At 45.3% G+C, this 20265-nt stretch overlaps 1 protein-coding gene across 1 annotated transcript in view; it reads right to left on the bottom strand.

Moving 5' to 3' along the window:
• Positions 1–6883: 6883 nt before the first annotated feature.
• Positions 6884–20265, bottom strand: part of TTC34 (tetratricopeptide repeat domain 34) — a 56948-nt gene continuing 43566 nt past the window's right edge. The window contains exons 6-8 of the mRNA XM_019541259.1: positions 17862–18114; positions 15066–15280; positions 6884–7851 (exon numbers count right to left, since the gene is read on the bottom strand). Of these exons, the coding sequence (XP_019396804.1) occupies positions 7330–7851; positions 15066–15280; positions 17862–18114 (990 nt within the window). The 3' untranslated portion in view covers positions 6884–7329. The remainder of the gene's footprint in view (positions 7852–15065; positions 15281–17861; positions 18115–20265) is intronic.

Raw genomic sequence — 20265 nt, 5'->3', positions numbered from 1 at the left:
GGTTCAAGCACCTACATTGAACACCTTCAAGAGTAAATTGGATGCTTATCTTGGTGGGATCCTATGACTCCAGCTTTGGGCAGGGGGCTGGACTCGATGATCTCCCGAGGTCCCTTCCAGCCCTAATGTCTATGAAATCTATGAAATTAAAGTTAGTATGTGTTAGGAGATAACCCTCTCATGAAAGGGAACAACTTTGCAACGCCACAAGGGTATTTAACATGGACTGAACTACTTGAATGTACATCTGCTTGGATTTTAACTGCACTTAGTAAGTATTAAGTTGTATGTGTGACACTGCCCATAGTGCCTGGAAGAGGAAGGGGCAATCTACTGCTAAATGCCAGCTGGTACATGGTGCATAGCTACTGCTGACTGGGGAGGCAGGGCTGGAAGAAAGAAGGACAAATCCTACTTCCACAAAGGGAATTCTAAGTCTTTGATTTGGACTGGACATGGGGGCTCATATGAGACCTGCATGCAGAGGGCTTGACATTAAACAATGCAATTCATCTCCATCTTCCTCCAGATATGACTGCAGAGTACTGTGGCTTGAGCACACATTTAGATGTGGCATTCCTCACAATTCCATTGTTTGAGTACTTTAGGGTTAGGCTGTGACACATTGAGCATTGCTAACTCAAGTGATGGTCCTGATGGTCATGGTCCTACTGGAGTCGATGCGACTCTTGCACTGGCTTTAAAAGGAGTTGGAATGGGTCCCAAAGCTTGTCAGTATGAAGGCCTGACCACCAACCAGAGCTATAACCAAAACTACACTAAAGGTTAATTACTGAGACTTGAAAAGCCTTTGAATCTCAATGCAGACTTCCTTTCTGGAACCTGAATCAAAAATGGAAATTTTGAGCCGATTTGAATCCAATATTAGTGGCGACTGCCATAATACAGTATAGACTAGTGTGCATATGTGAGTGTATTTTATGTGCCCACATGTGTGGCCTCTGCAGACATGGCCTAGACAATTGCTAGAATGAAGAGAAATCAGCTGATTCTGCTTGCTCTCAAGTCCCCGCAAATGCAGAATTTAAGTGGGTTGACGTGAAATGCTGTTTAGCATTCATAATGATATGTCGTAATTAATCAAACCCCTCTAGCTGTGACTGATAGAAAAGTTCTATTTGATAGCCTAAATATATTAGTTGGAAGAAAGATGCCATAATCAGAAGCTCAGGCCTGGCCAAGAGATAAGATCTTTGATCACAATAATTTAATTGGTACAGAAAGAGGAGAGGGGAGATTTGTGTGTGTGTGTGTATGGATATATATGTATATATGATAATGGTTAGGGCCTACTGAGAGTGGCCCACAGATAGTAGAGAAGAGGCTCCTATGTGACTTCACAGCACTTAAAAAAACCATAGTGATAGGAACCTGAAAACAGACTTGTCCCAGGACAACTCTGCACCTGGCAGGGAAGAGCATTACAGGATGGAATCTGGCCCCTATGTTTAAAGGAAATCTCCTGAAGGCTAGTAAAAATGTGCTCAAGGCACAGGATTTAATTACAAAGCACCACTAACAAATACCAAAAGAGCCTCTTAGAAGCAGCACGGTCTTCTAGCAGCACTGTCCAGGGGGTTAGGACATCTGGCTTCTGTACCAGCCTTGCTATTGGCTTTATAGGTAACGTGGGTCATATTGCATCACCATTCCCTTCCATGTTTTCATGCTTCCTCCCCACAGAGGGGCTTAGCAACTTAATAGGCTTCTCCTGCATTCAGATAACTCCACAAACTGGGGCCTTAAGGCAAACACCCATTCCTGGGAGATGCACAAGAACATTCAGAGAGCTGATAGCACTGCTCTCAGCAAAGAGACTAAGGCATAAATAGACTATGGAGAGCAATCTGCTCTCTTCTGCCTTAGGGATGTAGGGGATCATTCTCACTGCTATTGCTACTGACTTGTACCAGTCATAAGTGAGCGGAGAATCAGTCTCCTGGTCTCTCCAGAATTAGGTCAATCCAAACAAGGTCAATTTGGGCACTCGTGCCTTTTCTAGATTTGACCAGATGCCTTTGTTATTCATGAATGCCTTTGGGGCAGCTCTCTTTTTCTTATATTGTCTTTAAAAGTGGCAAACTGCAAGTGCCAGAGAACAAGGACAAGAAGGTATATCAACCCTGCAAATGGTGAGAAGGGAGCAAATTTGCTAAAGAGAAGCTCTCAGCTAACTGACACAGATTGTTCAGAGCAGAAGCGGCAACTAAAAGAAGAGATGTCAACACAAAAGCTGACATGGGAAGTCTATACGGCAGGTTGGTCTAGTCAGTCAGAAACAATAAAGAACAAAACTTTCTGAGGATATCATACAGTAAAATTCTTACCAGTCTATGATTCCTGAAGAAAAATCAGTATTCTCATCCAGGCTATTTCTTTTAGTTTGCAAGGGTAGCCAGCATGAGTCTAAAAATATAATTTCATGCTTGGAAAGAAACCGTACTATGGCTTTCAATGGCAATCAGGAGAAATAATTACTCATCAGTGTCCCCAGTGTTAAAAACAGATTAAACGTTCTTGACCTTGAAAGGGGCAGAAACACAAACTCACCCCACCTGCACTCTCAGGGTAGAACAAACAGTTATGTAAGAAGTCTAAGGTTACGGTTCCATGTTTGCTGGTTGATTGAGTGGGCAGGGAAGGAAGTTTTATTTGAGATTACTGGTCTTCAGAGAACAGGGTAATATATCTGAAAAAAGGATGGATTTTTTTCAGTTCCCTTTTAATAGAAATCAAAGTAGGGATGCAGCCCTTGTTTCCCAGCATTGCTTTAAACTTTGTTGACAACAGCAGTTTTTACTCTCCTCCATAATTATGTTGTCACATTTCATGGAGTCAGTAGTACTAGAGATGGAAAAGGCCTTGTAAACAGGTTCCCTGGAGGTTTGGTTAAACCAGGGCAAAATGAATGTAAACAGCTGCTGTTCTGGACACAGTGCAACATTGTCCAGTGCACTCGTATCTGTAGACTGCATGTGTAATGTTCCAAGATTGGACTTTGCACCACCTTGGCACGTGTCTAAATGATAATGCAACATGACAGAGGGAGGGGAATGACAACCAGAATGGTACTTCCATCCTAGAGGCATAATTAGGAATTTTTGTCCCCTTGGTGGCAGTGATGGTGAGGTCCTCACTTGCACCCCCCTTTAAGATGGTGCTTGGGGTTGGCATCCTGATCACCTATGCCTAGTTATGCTACTGTTTCACCCTGTAGCCAGTGCCGTGTTCTCTGCAATATGGTATCTACTCACTCTAGGGTTACTCCATAGTGGTGGGACTTTCCAGTATTTTCTCCATGGAACATAGCATAAAGCAATACTATGATAGTGCTGCTAACACCTGCTGGATATCAGGAATTTCGTGAATGTCTTCTTGGTTTCTTGGGTCTTGTCTTACGGTTAGTGAGCTCCTTGGAGCAGGGACTGCTATTTGATATATGTTTGCAGAGCACCGAGGGCAAGTTGGCTCTTGCTTTGCTCTAGGCAACACCACAGTAGCAGTTCTGAATAAGGATAATGATCTCAAATATAGGCCTGTCTATCCAGGCCCTCTCCCTGACCTTCCTGTGGGTCAGTGAGTTTACAGCCCCTTTTAAGCCATTCCTTTTAAAGCAGCCCTTTCTCTGTAGCCTCTAACCAGTTTTCTGTATAAAGCAGTGATTGTCAACCTTTTTTCATTTGCGGATCCCTAAAAAAAGTTTCAAATGGAGGTGTGGAGCCCTTTGGAAATCTCTTACTGTCAAACTTGTGTTAAAAATAAAAATAAGAACAACAATAACAATAATACAATTTGTGAACGTTTCAGTCTTAGATCACAGAATCATAGAAAATCAGGGTTGTAAGGGACCTTAGGAGGTCATTTAGTCCAACCCCTGCTCAAAGCAGGATCATCCCCAACCATATCTGCATCACTTCTGGAGGGAGCTTATTGCACAGTTTGAACACCCTGACTGTGAAGAAGTTTTCCCTAGTGTTAAGCCTTAAATGGTCTTCCTGGAATTTGTGGCCATTACTCCTGGTTTTCCCTAAGGGTGCCCTGGTGAACAGTTGTTTGCCCAGCCCTTGATGTAGTCCCCTGATACAGCGGTAAGCTGCTACCGAGTCCCCTCTCAGCCTTCTCTTTTTTAGGCTGAAGAGGCCCAAGTCCCTCAGCCTTTCCTTGTATGGCTTGCCATGCAAGTCTCTGATCATACGGGTGGCTCTTCCCTGGATTCTCACAAGCTTTCCCACGTCCTCGTTGAAGTGTGGCGCCTAGAACTGGATGCAGTACTCCAGCTGCGGTCTCACCAGTGCTGAGTGAAGTGGAAGAATCACTTGCTTCATAGGTGATGCACGGGGAGGGGGCACAAGAGGGCACGTATCCTCCCCCCAAGATTGGCCACCACCGGCTTCTGTGGGAGTTCACCGCCCCCCCCCGCTCCCCCACCACCGACACAGCTGCCAGTGGCTGTGGGTGGTCCCTACTTGCTGCCTCCCCCCAACCCACCACAGGACACTGCCAGGGGTGGCTGCGGGTGGTCCCCTTTCACTGTTCACTGCCATGGTGCCTCCCTAGTCGTGGGAGGCACCAGTTGTTCATGACTTTCTTGCTTTTGCTTGAGATGTATCGGTTGATGCATGCCAGAGTATTGTTTGCCCTGCTGGCTACAGCATCACACTGATGGCTCATGTTCATACTATGGTCTGTTATTAACCCTAGGTCCCTTTCAGTCATGGTGATAGTCAGTATGGTGCCACCGAGCCTGTAAGTATGTTGGAGATTGTTCATCCCTAGGTGGAGCACTTGATACTTTTCATTGTTAAACTTCATCTGCTTCCAATCTGCCCAACTTGCCAGCCTGTATCTGTAGCCTATCTTCAAGTGTGAGCACACTTCCCCATACTTTGGTGTTGTCCGTGAACTTGGCCAGTGAGCTCTTTATCCCCACATCCAAATTATTGATAAAGATGTTAAAAAGCACTGGACCAAGCACTGACCCTCTGAGGGACACCACTGGCCACTTCTCACCAAGACGACACAGATCTGTTCATCAGGACTCTCTGGGTCCTGCCCTGCAACCCGCTTCCTACCCACCTGACTGTCGAGCAGTTAAGCCTGCAATCCTCCAATTTTCCCATGAGAACATCATGGGCTACCAGATCCTGAGTGACTGGTGCCTCCTGAGTCTTGGGGGGCACCTGCAGAAGCCGCCGATTGGCGGTGACCCTGTCAGGGGCAGCATCAGTGTCGGCCCTTCGGGGGGCACGTGCACCCCCTACCAGTCACCTGTGTACCAGATCAGAGACCTTTGGGAAGTCTAGGTATATTATGTTGATCTCTCCTCTCTTATCCAGGTGGCAAGTTCCCTGGTCATAGAAGAGGATGAGATTGGTAAGACAAGACCTGCCCACAATGAAGCTATGCTGGCTGTCGTTCGGTATACTACCTTCTTTAGCTGTTAGACAGGACCTTGAGTTGCAGTCTGCTCCAAATGGATTGCATATCCACTCATTCTCATTGCCCATTTCGGGGAAGTACTGGCAAAACAGATTTGAGCACCAGCAAACGTTCTGCAATTTTGCTTTTCTCATCACTGAGAAAAGCTTTTCTCATCGTGTCAACCCACTTTCAGCCGAAAAGCTGTCAAGGGTTTCAAATCTGTCAAAGCTGTTTTCTCTTACTCGAGAAACCCAGAGTTGAAACTTCTTGATAAAAGCCATGAGGTACAGTCCCCTGCATGCACAGGCAATGAGTCAGCCAGGGATCCCCCACAGATAAACATGTCAAACCCTCACTCAGCCACACTGTTACACAAAATTAGATGTGCTGCGAAGATGAAAAGTTGGGGCACAGATTGAGTTAGTAGATGTCCCTATACCCCCCAGACTTTAGTTGGTGGCCTCCCATCAGTTTTGTAGGACCTAACCTTTCACTAAAAATATGCACAGTTCTTATTATTCCAAATGAAGCTTTCCATGAGCACCCCAGGATGCTGCCAGTTTTCCCAGTCGAAATTCCATCCAAACTGGTATGCTCTGCCTCTGTCTCACATGCACACGCACGTGCCTATTCCAGTTTATAAACTGATATCTCCAGGTGAGCAGAAGGGCCACAGGGCTGTAGTATCACCAGGTCCCATATGAAGCGGCAGGAGGTGGGTCTGCCTGGCCATGCTCTGCCTGCTCTGGGCACTGGGCTGCTTGCTGCTGGTGCTCAGGTGGCCTCTGGCCTTGCCGGGGAGCTGGAGCAGCAACAGCACCAGCAGCACTTCCCCTTTAGGTGAGGCCACCATCTCTACAGCCAACCCTAGATTTCAACCCTAGACCCTGGGTTGAAAACTACTGGTATAAAGCTTTTGCGGTCTGCTGTGTATTAGTACCGAGATCCCATAGGATTCAATAGAAAAAGGGGAGATTTCATGGGTGCGTCTACACAACACCCTACATCACCAGAGCAACGCGCTATGTCTCTGTACGACATACTACAGTGACGGAGCAATCATGTGAGTCTACATGTGACTGGCAGCAACTTCGCCATAGTGGCACGCTCTGCCATTTTAGTGCTCTGCTATAGCAAAGTAGTGGCTAAAATTAACCTGCACCACATGGACGGCACAGTACAGGCAGTTACTGTGCCGTGCTTTAGTACTATCAAAAAGAAGTACTAAAGCACAGCATGGTAACATTGCCATAGAGCGATGTGTAGACACAGCCCATGTGTTTCTTGTGGGATAGCCTACCATACAATGCTACCTAAAAATCAAGTGCCTTGCCAGTCATGGGCCAGTCCTAATGATTCGGCGCAACCTCCCTATTTGGCTCTCAGTGCATGGGAGCTCTTGATATATCCAGTTAATGGTAAATCTCAACAAACAAACACATCAGTCAGCAGTGTAATTATTCACAAACTTTGCACAGTCATTTACAGTTTGTTCTGACAGAAGGAAATATAGTTAGCCAGAATTAATTTTCAGGTTATCCAGAGAAAATAGATGCTTATTAAGAGAAGGTTGCATTTTAATAAATGCGCCCATAATAATTTAAAAGAATACTGAATATTGCAGCTTCCACTTCTTAGTCTGTTTCCTGTATGTAGATTGTTTGGTCAGTTTTGCTAGAACATTTATTCTCTCTGCTACTGAATCATTTGCTTTTGCTGTACAAAGTACCAAATCCATACTGTAACATAAAATTCACAGAGTATACATAAAAGACACCTGGGACATATTTGGATCTCACAACACTTCATGAACTTTTAACCATTTCCCTTATTCTCACAGCTGATGAACAAAAATAATAGCAGAGCCATTAGGCAAAACCAAGTAAATTAATGAACACTACAGCCTGAATCCTCTCGTTTAATTCTTGTTTTTAGTTTCTTAAGTTCAGTGTCATCTTTATCAATTAGGAGCCCATAAGCTGTGGTTTTCCAGGCTCCTGCATAATGGTGCCTTTCTAAATGATGCTGCGCAATCCGATGAAAAGCTTTGGCTAAAGTTTCCCTTCCGGGGCCATTTGTGATGCTGCGCAAGGCCAGGGACTGTCCCAACTGCAATGCCTCAATGTACTGTTGAACTGCTGCTTCCTCCTCTGAAGTTAACAAGAGCAGGTGCCCCTTTGAGCAGTGGTCCTCAACTCGAGTTTTTAGGCTATTAGACTCATGTTTCTGGATTACTTGGTCCATGTCCTGCAAGGCTTTGCCATATTCCTTCAGTTGCATCAGACATGCTGCACGCTGCCGAAGATACCTTGGATGACTGTTGCTTGTCAAAATAGCCAGGGAGTAGTAACCCAGAGCCTTCTCATACTGCTGGGTCTTCATCAGTGCATTTCCTTCTTGGGCTGAAGCCTATGGACAGAGAAAACTGGCAAGTATGTCTTTAAAAATGAACTAGAGAAATAACAGCAAAGCAACTGTTTGTAGAAGGAAAAAGAAAAGTTATTATGAACCAGCTGATATACTGTGCAGTCTAATAAAAGGCAGGGTAAAGGGGTTGTACAGGTGTAAGGGAATGAAAAGGCTGATCTGCAGGATCCCTGTCACTGGTGCTAAGGCACAAGACAGGAAGACGCCAACTCCTAACTCCCCAGTTACACTTTTAGATTTGCATGTTGCAAATCTCCTTAATGTACAAATTACAGAGCTATGGAAACATCACCGCACCACATGTGCCTACAGAGTTGCTTTAGAGGTGGTTGCCGCATGGAAGTGAACAAACGTGTTTTTCAAGAGCTGTTTGGATTGTGCCTTTTCATCCATTCTCCAGTGGCTTGCATAAAACAAATTAAGATTTTCCTTCCTGGATGTGTAACTCTTAATTAAATGCTCATGGTGTCCCCAGTTCTATCAGCTCATTTAAAAAAGAAAAATATTTAGCTGGCAACAGGACAATAACTGATGCAAAACCTGTCAAATATTTCTCAAGTTGCCATGATGAGAACACAAAGGTGGAACTGCTTGTAAATATTTGCATGTGTTAGTAGCAGAGATGGGTCTCCACTGAAAATAAAGATTCAGAGAGTCTTCAGACTGCAGGAAAAATTAGCCATGTGCTGGCTTTGCTAATTATTAATCTGGAATGCAAGTGAGTTACCAGACCTTGTCAAAAAGGAAAACAACAACAACAACACCATAATTTAGAAGGCTGAAAAGCCACATAATTTGTTAGGGTTAGAAAGGTCAACAAGGACAACTCCATTAGAACTATGTGCCTCTAATGGATTTCTCATTATTGCTCTTTACTGCTAATAAATGAAGTGGTGCTTTCACATGCTGTAGCAGAGTGAATACTTAAGTTATAAACAAGACCGTCTCCAACCATCTCCATCTCTGGCACGACCAAATTACACAAGCAGAGGCTATAAATTCTGGGTAACTGTTTTTACTAGCGCCATCCTTTGGAGTTGCATATCACCTCCTTTAGCCGGAGCAGTTAGTGAAAACCAAAGGTCTTGTTGGTCACTGCAGTTAAGGAAGAGAAATCGGTGGAGTTAGGAATTGATGTAGTTCTGCTGATTTACAAGAATGTACAAAATCTTGCTTTCCTAAATACAAACGACCAGAGATCATTTCTCCACTCACGGCATCAACCAAACTTGTCAGTTGGCCCCCGTGACCCAAAAGCCAACAACCTTGGCTTCTTCCAGGCCCATGCACTAGTAGTTCAGACTTTCTTCTCAGCCTATTTTGGGGTGGGGTCTTTTGCCCACACACACATACATCTTTCCTATACAGCTCACACTGTTTAATGATGTAAGCATTTTCTTTTATTGCTTGGGGTAAATCCCAGTGCTGGTGAAAGGCTGTAGATCAATAGCTGATGGAGAATGGTGTTTGATACATCCACAGTACAATATAAAACAAACAAGATTCCCTCACATCAAATGTTGTCCAAGAAAGGCTCTGTTCTAGATTAGGAAGATAATTTGTTTTTGGCATATACCCAAAGGGAGATTCAACTTTATAATGGGCCTACTGGGAGGCTTTTATAAGCCTGAAGCAGTGTATAAACTTCTCGCTGTTTACCCTCGGTGTCTGGCTTTTTTTTTCTGAGGACACTGTCAGTTGGGATGGTGGTTTTCAGTTGCAGGGACCTCACTTAACAAGGAACTGGGCTGAGACCCATCATCTCATGTCTCACAGATTGCAGAATGGGCATTACAGTGACTAGCTTTCCACTGAACCGGAGCACAGAAAGTTGTTACTTAATGAAGCCAACTATAAGGGTGAAATAGGTCAGCTGGAGACATCATATCCAAAATACTTCCTTTCAGCAATATGAAACGTATCAACTGCTAACAGTCTAGGAGCAATCCAAGCCCAATCACTGAGAGATTAGGAATGTGGACTTCTCTATATGCTCCTCCTCACCAACTCTGAGATCCAGCTCCAACATCTAGAGATGTATGACTCTGGGTGAGGTCAGCTGCTATGCGTCAGTAGGGTACTATGGACTTCAGCAGGTCTGGGTCTCAAAAACGTAAAGCAGCTTATTTGCAAATATGTCAAACCTGTTTGTCTAAAGATTTGAAGGCCACCCAATGTAATTTGTGCGCACAGATATTTTTCAAAGCAACTACTCAATAATGTTGATTTTTCTTAGCCGTCAACTTTTTAACAGGCAAATAGAGAGAGAACAGGGAAAGTGTTATTTGGAAGCATCTGAACACAAGAGCATTCCTGGTATCGCAAGCTTACCTTGTCCAAAAATGGAATATACCATGGAATACATTATTATGCTTGTGCATTTCAAAGAGACATCTTCAGCTGTCTAAATACAAGCCTTTCCTTCACAGCAGAGCAAATCTGCACATTTTTGGTAACTGTCTCAGACACCTCCAGTTCCCACTAACTAGTCTTTTGTTGAACTCCGTCTTATAGAAATGAGGGTAACTTTCAATCCCAATACCAGGGCATAGCAGCAGTGCTTCTTAAATGGAAGTGCTTCTTCAACTCATTCAGATGGAAAGTGGGTACCCTGACACAGCCAGATGTAAACCAGCCAAGGTACAGGAAATTACAGATTGCTCCCTTCAACCAAAGTCACAAGGGGTGCCTGTGAGAACTACATTATATAGTCCTAGTTCCACTAGGACTGGAGTAAATGTGGTGATTGTGATATTGCAAGCTGCTTTAAAGGGATTGCACAGGACCTATTTCAATGTACAGTATAGAGACACTAATTAGCAGCCCAGTTGCACATCTGCTTCTGAACAAAGACATGCAAATAAAAGACCTACAGGAAGAAGCTGTATGAAATCAATGTGGAAAGCCAGCCAGCAGCTTTATACTTGGAGAACACCTCTCTTTCCTGATCACCAGCCCAAGCTTGATTGTGTTTAAATGTTTGAAAATTAGGATGACAGCAGACTGTGAGCAGATGAGACCTGGTTCTCCAACTTCACATGAAGGGCTTTGGTGAGATTCTCAAGGCAGTTTGGGGGAATTTGTCATATTTTCCCTGCAATTCAGTGAAAGGTCTGTGTCTAAATTATCTAGATCAGTGGTCTCCAACCTTTTTAAGCACAAGCTCACTCTTTGAATTAATGTGCAATCCAGGATCTACCTGAGCCACGCGCCCTCTGCCCGCCCGGCAGCGGGACACACATGGCGTCACGCCTCTCCTGGGGCAGCTGCAGTGGAGCTTGGGGCTCAGAGACCAGCATGCAGCAGCAGTTGCCTTTGCCCTGTGCACAGATCTGGGGGGCATGTGCGACCTGGGCCTCCGCCGGGGTGCGCACTGTGGCAGGAGATCCCCCGCACCACTGGATGAGCCGCCCGAGCTCCAATTGTCCCATCACCCAGCCCGGCCAGGGCCCCACTTGCCCCTGCCCCTGCCTCTGCCCTACTCCCTCCCTCACCACGGGGGCCTCGATCTGCCTCATAAACTGACCTGCTGGGTAGGGGGGTATGCGTGTGCGCATGCACACATGTGCTCAGCCCCCACAGACTGAGATCAATTGTCAGAAGCTCCACGATCGACCAGTCTGTCGCGATCTACTGGTTGCTGACTACTGATCTAGATGCTTTGAAAAGTACAATCTTCATTTTTTCCAGACAACTGGCACTGCTCTTTTAGCCAGCTCTCAGTAATAGTAACATGTGGACGATCAGCTTGCTGTATCCCTATAAGGACCAAATTGAGACGGGTGGGATTGCACCGCTCACACCAGGGATGATTTGGGCTCTGAAACAGTTTCTTCAAAGATGCAGTTGGGCATGTCACCTGACTGCCAAATCAGAAGCTGCATTTTTGGATACGTGAACTGGTGCTGAGGAATGACACTTTAACCTCTGACTCAGAAAGTACATGGTTAAAGCTGAATCGGTTACAGACAAACTACCTTCCCCTGGGCTTCTGGAATCAAATACATCTTTTGGATTGCTAGGCCCAAAATGACCTTCCAGCCATTTGTGGGTTCCATAGTATAAGGATTGCTTTGGAGAGCAAATATCTTTCAGAGTAGGACACATTCATTACTTGTAATTACTTTGCTTATTAATTGAAAAAAACCTCTTGCATATATCCCTGAGATGGCCTTCCTCTAGTTTTTTCCATTCAGATAGTCAGCTGTAAATTTAGGTTTAACTTTTCAGTCCAGGTACCAGGATAATGACGGCACATTTCTATATCACCTTTCATCTACAAACACTTCAAAAACAAGGTGATAGCAGTGTTTTGCATTTAGTGGCTCGAGCAGATGCTGAGAGCTGTGCTGGCTGATCTCTATTTCCAGCTCTGTTGCTGGCTGCCTGGGGTAAGTCACTGAACTGAGTCTCAGTTTTCCAGTTTGTGAATTGGAGGTGAAAAGAAAGCCACCCTCACCAGCAGTTGCATTTGGATTGCTCAATTAATCTTTGCAAAAGACTCTGAGGTCCTTTTTTCCTTATTTTTAGTGCAAAAGGTATCCGGTTGTCCAGCTTCTGTGATTGTATCAAGAGTTGTCTTTCACACACACACATGCCCTTAAATAAACTTGTAAGCCAAACAAAGATTTACAGGTAAGCCTCCCCCACCCCCCAGTCTGAAATGAAAAAAAAATGTTTGCTGCCTCCTTTCTACTGAAAGTAATGAGTGGAGCTACCTTGATAACAACTTCCCCCAAATCCCTGAAAATCAAAGCAGGGCTCACACTACAGCTTTCATTGTGGTTCTGAATTTAAAACACTGCAGCATTCATGGGGAGTTTACATCACAGGCTAATCTCTCATGAAATAATCAAAGCTAGGAAACCTTTTGCAGATAAGACAAGTGCTCTCCGAAGAGACCTCAAAGTGTCTGCAGTCGAAATGTGCACAATGCCTGAGATTAGAAAAAAATTAAAGAGGCTTTTATTTTTAATGCTCCTATTGAGTCCCCCCGCCACACTTTTTTTTTTTTTTTTTTTTAAAGCAGCCCAGGCACTCAATCTCTGATATGCGGGAGAAATGTTTCATATTAAATCAGCCCTCAGTACGTAGTTTTTGTCCTGGCCCTTTTTCCAAAGCTGCTAACAAAAGATGGACACATGCTCCCCCTCCTGCTTTAGAGGATTCCACTAATCTGTTGCCCCAATGAGTTTCCAAAATGTTAGTGTAGTTTCAGCACTATTATACATATTTCTTATCAACAAGAAAAGAAAAGAAAAGGTAAGAAAATAAAAGAAAGGAAAGAGAAAAGGAACCCTGTGTTTCAAATCAGTGCCGAGCCTCCTATACAGTGTGATGTGGCTGCTCTGAAATTCAGCTGGAAACCTTGTCTTCATTTATAGACACCTCCCCTAGGGCCTCCACAGAAACACATTTGACTGTACCTTTATCTCCTCTATAGAGTCAATGTTTGCAAATTGGCTCTAAAATCTAACTGTTCTGCCATTTGAGTGAACTTTCTACATTATCCAGAGAAGAGGGGCTCTTTTCACTGTAATGGAGTATGTCTAGGGACTGGTAAATTAATACTTGTTTACTTATGTCCTCCCGCTGTCTCTCTCAAATACATACCAAAGTACTCCTCCAAAATTGCATTTAGCATATCAGCACGCTGTTCATTTGCTTTATAATATGGGACGAAGCATAACAATATAGCTTCCCACCAGGGCATGCACAATCCACAAATTGAATAAAAGGAAGCAAACTGATTCTCAGAAAACACAGTTTCTAGGCAATCAAAACTGCAGATGCTTGAGTGAATGTTTAAAACTGCTCATCATCAAGCTGACCTTGTTCTGGTTTATCACTGGAGCTACTCTTGAGCCCAGCAAAATTTTTCAGGTGAAACTTATTTACAGTGGAAAATGCATATTTGGGTGAACTGACGGAATTTGTGAATTTGTGTCCAACTTACAAACCTGTTTGGACTGAATTTTATTTTTCAAAGTAAAGTCAAATCATTGCAAATTAGCATTTTCAGCATTGAAAAATCTCAATGCTTTGTTTCAAAACAATGTTTCAGCATTAGCAGTTTTCCTACATTTGATTTTCTAAAGTTAAAGAAAACTTTAATTGGAATGAAATATTCAATTATACTGAAGCCATTTTTCATAGAATCATAAAAAATGAGGGTTGGAAGGGACCTGAGGAGGTCATTTAGTCCAACCCCCTGCTCAAAGCAGGACCAGCCCCAACTAGATCATCCCAGCCAAGGCTTTGTCTAGCCAGATCTTAAAAGCTCCAAAGATGGATGTTTCACCACCTCTCTGGGTAGTCTGTTCCAGTGTTTTACTCCCTCCTAGTGAAAAAGTTCTTCCTAATATCTAACCTAAACTTCCTTTGCTGCAACTTGAGACTATTCCACCTTGTTCTGTCATCTGCCATCACTGAGAACAGTCCAGCTCCATCCTCTTTGAACCCCGCTTTGGGTAGTTGAAGGCTGCTATTAAATTCCCCCTCAGTCTTCTCTTCTCCGGACTCTTCTCCCCAGTTCCCTCAGCCTCTCCTCAGCCTTTCCTTAGTTTTTATTTTGGCAGGAATTTGGCAAGACCAAGTATTTTTTTGGGGGGGGTAGACCTGAAAAGATTAACTTTTCTTGATTCAGCCAATGAAACCAAAAATGATTCCTTTGCGTAGCTCTATTTCTGTCATTCCAGTACTAAATGATGGCCCACCTGATGTCTTGTTAAATATTTATCTATCCATTTGCCTGTATGTTCCTTTGACCAGCCTGGTTCTCAGTCACTTAGCTTCTGAGTTAGCAGGACATAGGCAAGTCAACACTGGAAGGAGAAAGGCCAAGGCATTCTTGTAAGTGGTGCAAGAGCTGGTTCTGGGGAATCAGCAGAGATCAAATCAGGGTCCCTTCACTGAAAGCCATGCTCAAGCTCAAACCCAGCCCCAGTCCTACCTTTCAGAATCAAGATCAGAAGAAGAAAGCAGTTCATGCTCCTGTTATTTAAGATCCTCCTACTCTTCTGCTTGTTCTGCAAACCATGAAGCTCTGTCCTTATTAAGTAAGAAATGTTTATGTAACCTAATTTAATCGCTTCTTTTTTCCCTCATTGGGTACCCACACTGCTGGCAGGCTGCAACAGCTTTCAAAGCTGAGGGATGCATGATGGACTTAGAGGAGGAATCAGAGAAACTTATACCTGAGAGAGAGACTGTCGCTGCTTGGGCTCTAAAAGCCTCAAGAGGAATCCCAGGTCCCTGTGGTCTTTCTGAGCTAAGACACTCAAAGTATGAGCTGCCCGTGGTATGGTCCTTCTCTTCAGCTGCAGCATGGTGAGCCGTGCATTGGCAGATTCATCAGTAACAGTCTGGCCAAATGCCTTCTGGAGATGAGCAAGGGCCTCTTCACACCTCCCTGTGGGATAATACCAATATGATGACTAAATGATATATGCCATGTCCAGAAAGAGACACCAAGCAAGCCTCTGTCTATTGTATCAATGCCACATCTAAAATGCTCCACTTAACTCTAAGACCATTTGCCTTTAATCAAGAGCATGTTTTAGCTTTTAGACTTTAGAGATCTATTGTACATTAATTGATTACTATGGAACCACTAACTGAGAAAGTATTTGTAACTAAGTCTGATTGTCCTCAGTTTTCTGTGAAGAACGCCTTGCACTGAAAGCTTGAATTGCCGTGCATTGCCTGATTGAAGAATACCTTGCATTTGAAGGCTTGTCTAAGTTTATCCCACCCATGCAGATGGTCCAATAAAAGATATCATCCACAAACATCCTTGCCTCTCCCGTAATTCCTGGACCATCATGGCTATATCACTGCAACATTACTCAATCTTTTAAGCACTTTCCAAGGGAAAACCTCTATATTTTCAGCAGTAGCAAAAATGTGTCTTTTTCTACCATTTCACCTGCAACCACTTTAATCTTGTCAAGTCTAAAACCTTTGGATTGGAAAATCCTTGGATGGGAGCCATGTCTCATGATGTATATTGCTAAAAACAATGCTGGCACTAAGTAACTCCTACACTAAGTGCAAATCTCAATTCAGGCTGAACCATGGCGCTGTCACTGGTTTTACTATAGTAATAGATCTGATAGGGTCTACTGAGTAGCTGGCACAGAAGACCTCCAAAGATGAACTGTTTATGAGCTGTAGCAGATGTTGTTTTGGCAATGAAAGTGGCTTTGCTCGGTAATGCTGGGCACAGAGCCTCCTCCCAAACCTGTCTCCTGGAAGAGATGAAGCCAAGAGCAGGGGAGAAAGGAGGCTTCATGTTTGGCTCCATTCTAGTTGGCTTAATTGCCATACCCATCCTTAAATTCACCTGTAATAGCACATGAATGAAACAGCCTTAAGTTCCTTGTCTAAACTGTGGCTGCGTGACGTTTATGACTTTCAACCGTATAAGTGCTTACATTCCTGCAGCATGTGGCACGATCTCTGCACGCATGGTTTTTAAATCACTTCGGAGTACAGTGCTGTATGTTGTTGGGGCTAAGTACAGACAATGAAAAAGCCTGAGGCAGAATCAATTCAATCTAGGCAGTGTCCTCTAAGTTACATAGGTTGAACTGATAACCAACTGAGCTGACTATCAGTTTTCAATTAAGAAAGGCAGGGTGAGGCCTGTACTGACCCAGGCCAGTAGGCAGGGGATGCTGGAGCATGTTTCCCAGCCTGCTGGCCACTGCCAGCCCAGTCAAGGGTCCCCAACTCCTCTGTGTCCCCCCACAGGGGGTTAAAGAGCCCCCTGTCCAGGTGCTGGCCCACCTTGGGGGAGCCTCCCCCGCAGAAGGTTTGCCCCAGCCTGGTTTCCCCTGCCCAGATGGCCCTGGGGAGCTCAGGGGGATTCCCACCCTGCCCCTTTACCTTCTGAGCTGCTGATTGCTTCAGCCACTGCCCCAGGAAGGAGGGAGGAGATGTCCTCGTGGCTCGATGCCTGCCCGTGTAGCCCAGCGTGGGGGCACCAGGGAGCTCCTGCCTCCCCACCCCAGCCCAGGCTCCGGGTAGCCCCAGAGCGCTGAGGGGAATCCTTCCCCTCCTGAACCCCAGAGTTGCTTGCCTCAGCTGCTATGAGTCTCTGGGATAGCCCAGGACAGCTTCAGGGAGTGGAGGGAAATTCTTGTGCTCCCCTGCAACTCTTTTGCCTCAGGCTCACAGCAGCTGAGGCAAAACCAGCTTTGAAGGGGCAAGGGGATTTCCTTCTGCTCCCTGAGGCTCACAGGGGCTAAGGCAAGCAGCTCTGGGGGCCAGGAGGGGAAGGATTCCCCTCGGCTCCCTGGGGCTGCCCCAAGCTGGCGAACCCTGGGTTGCGGTTAGGGGAAGCCCCCCAAGGTGGGGGCTCCCTGGTGCCCCCATGCTGGGCTGCATGGGCAGGGACCTGGCCAGGAGCACTCCTCCCTCCCTCCTGTGGCAGTTGCTGAAGCAATCAGCAGATAGGAAGGGCGAGGGGGGAGGACAGCTGAGGGTTGAAAACTCCCTGCCACCGAGGCTTTCCCTCTCCCCACATGTTGTGTAGACCCTGGATAGGGTGGTTTGGGGGGTCTGTTACCTTTTGGCTCTCCCACCCGCTGTCCCTATGGGTTTATGGAGGCAGGCTGGAAGCAGGCTAAGGAGCAAAGGGCAAGGTAGTGCCTGCTCCACTGGAGCAGACAGCATAGCCCAGGGCTTAAAAGCATCCCGGGATGCTGGAGGACTGTGCGTTAGCTTGAACCAGAACGGAATCTAGGACAGAAATTCCATAAACCAGAGTGACCTAAACCAGTTAAGTCTGATACATCCAACCAGGGTTATTTTAAACTGGTTTTGGCCATTTTGAAAGCAGTTTATGTGCACTGAACTTCTGTTCTGTAACAGGTTTAAACCAGTTTCCAATCACTTAAACCAGTTTATGTGTCACTTCTGTCCCTAGCCAGGTTGTTAGAAACAGCGCTGTTACAGTTAGGTTGTTGTATTCAAGGAAGAGAACTTACCATCTGCCATCAAAATGTCTGTATACAAAATGTGACATCTTGAGTCTTCCTTCTTAATTTTAATTAATGAACCCCCAATCACAATAAGGTCCTTGAGGGTCTGCTCCTTCGGAAGATCTGTTAATGCACGCCGGCAGTACTCAAGAAGCCACTCAGTGATCAGCACCTGGGCTTCTGGCTTCAAGGAAAGGATTGCTGGGATCACCACTCCTGCGTCTGTTCTGAGGGCTGAGATCAAATCTTGTACTGCCTCCTACATGGAAAACAAGAGTTAATGGCAAAATAATAACAACAACTATCACAATATATTTATAACCTGCCCATCTGCAGGGCCACCTCTAAGTTTAGCATCTTGGGCAAACTGCTTTGCCTCTCAAGCTGTGCTTTAGTTTGCCCATCTGCAAATCTGGGATCATCCTATTATTAAAGTCAGATGAATGACTGTTGGGCAAGTGCTTTGAGATCTAGAGTTGACAAGCAAGCAAAAGATCGAATGTCCTCTCTTGGTGTGTCTAAATGAGACATTTACTGTGCATTGGACTAATCTAACATGCAATAAAGCATCAGCATCTACACATACATAGTGATTACTGCGCAGTAGATTAGTTTAATACACTGTCTTCTAGTACCTGTAGATACAGGTACCAGAAATCAGAGCACTAAACTAATGCGCCAAAGCGTACGTGTATTCACTGACCAGGAGCAATTGCTTCTGGTCAGCTTAGGCAGCAGAGGGCCACAGGGGGAAGGGAGAGCTGTCCTGGCTCAGCTGGATGCTGCCTGCCTGCCATGTGGACATTGGGCCTCATCCCAGTCTCCATGTGGCTGGGAGGCAGCTGCTCAGCAGTTGGAATAGCCCTCCCTCACCTTGTGGAGAACAGGACCAGCCCCTATGTCCCTTATCAGCCCGGGGCTGGCACCTGGGGGAGCCTGGAGCTTCCCTTGGCTGCTGCAGGGGGGCAGAGCAGGGCAGAAGCAGCCCTAGACTGAACTGCTCCCATCAGAAGCAAATTTGCTAGGTGAACTTTTAGATGCATGTGGGGATGCACTTTAATGCACCTGAATTTTATGCACAGTGAATTTAGGTGCATTAATTGCATGTGTAGACCTGCCCTCTGTGAAGGAACTGGCTACATTGCTAGACACTTAATTCCACAATAAAAGAGATGCTGGAAATAAAAGTTCTTTCTGGTGTCATGCTGGGCTGCATTCTAACTGGAGCCTTCAGGCCTGTGAATGGTGTTATCGGACAGTCTGTCATTGGTTTGTGGTGCCCAGTAGGGCAGAAGGTTGTGAAAGAATAAGGTAAAACCAGGTCAGAAGGCTGCTCTGGTTACAAGAATGGACAAAATAGACTTTAAGAAGGTAGTAAAACACACTGACCCTATAGCACTTGAATTTTGCAGTCACGCACCATGTCTGCTGAAGGACCCTAGGACATTTGGTACACTGTATAAAGGAGCACTGTGGTACATTTAGGGCTTCTTTATACAGTATATTTAGGGCTCAGGGTTAAGGATAGAGTGAGATCATTGGGGACCTTGTAAAGGAGGCAGATTTGTCTCAGTGAACACTGGAGCTACTTTTCTTGCATCTGCCCAAGAGCAGAGAGAAGTATTCAAAACTCTCTTTGATCTTTGTGAAGGTCTGTTGGAGCATTTCCTTCTTTTCCTCATTCACAAATCATATTTTCCAAGCCAATAACAGGATTTAGACATACAACTGCCACTGATGAGCCATGTCTATAGCCACCCTCAGTTCTAAACATTGCTTTTTGGCACCTACATGACTCAGCAGTAGGACGGTGTGAAATTTCACCGGTTGTTTCATTTCAACATTGTTTTGACTCATCTTGAGCTTGAAACAGCAAAATGGAAATGAAACAAAAGGCTTTGAAACAGCCATGAAACAATACGAGGGCAGTTGAAACAAAGTTTCAAAACATTTTGAGTTTTGAACAATGCACCTGAGTTTCCCTCCCCAGCGGTAGGATCGGGCTGGGGAAGGGAACTGAGCCCGATCACTCAGTTCCCCTCCCCAGTGCTGCGATTGACCAGGCTGGGGAAGGCAACTCAGTCCAGCTCCTAGCGCTGGGGAGGGAAACTCAGCTCAGCTGGGCTGAGTTCCCTTCCCCAGCCTGAACCTAGCGCCCAACCCAATGGATTGCAGCACTGGGGAGGGGAACTGAGTGATTGGTCTTAGTTCCCTTCCCCAGCCCGATGGATCGCAGTGCTGGGGAGGGGAACTGAGCGATGGGGCTCACTTCCCTTCCCCAGTTTAATCAGGAACTGAGCCCCATTGCACAGCCCCTGCAGCCCTCTTGGGATACTTACCTGGCAGGGGAAGCAGCGTGACCACATAGGCGAGCTCCCCAGGGGAAGCAGCGTGAACTCGTAGACGAGCT

Source organism: Crocodylus porosus, unplaced genomic scaffold (genome assembly GCF_001723895.1).
Source record: "Crocodylus porosus isolate Cpor-Errol unplaced genomic scaffold, CroPor_comp1, whole genome shotgun sequence".
Lineage (NCBI taxonomy): Eukaryota > Metazoa > Chordata > Crocodylia > Crocodylidae > Crocodylus > Crocodylus porosus.
This window is presented reverse-complemented; position numbering and strand designations above follow the sequence as displayed.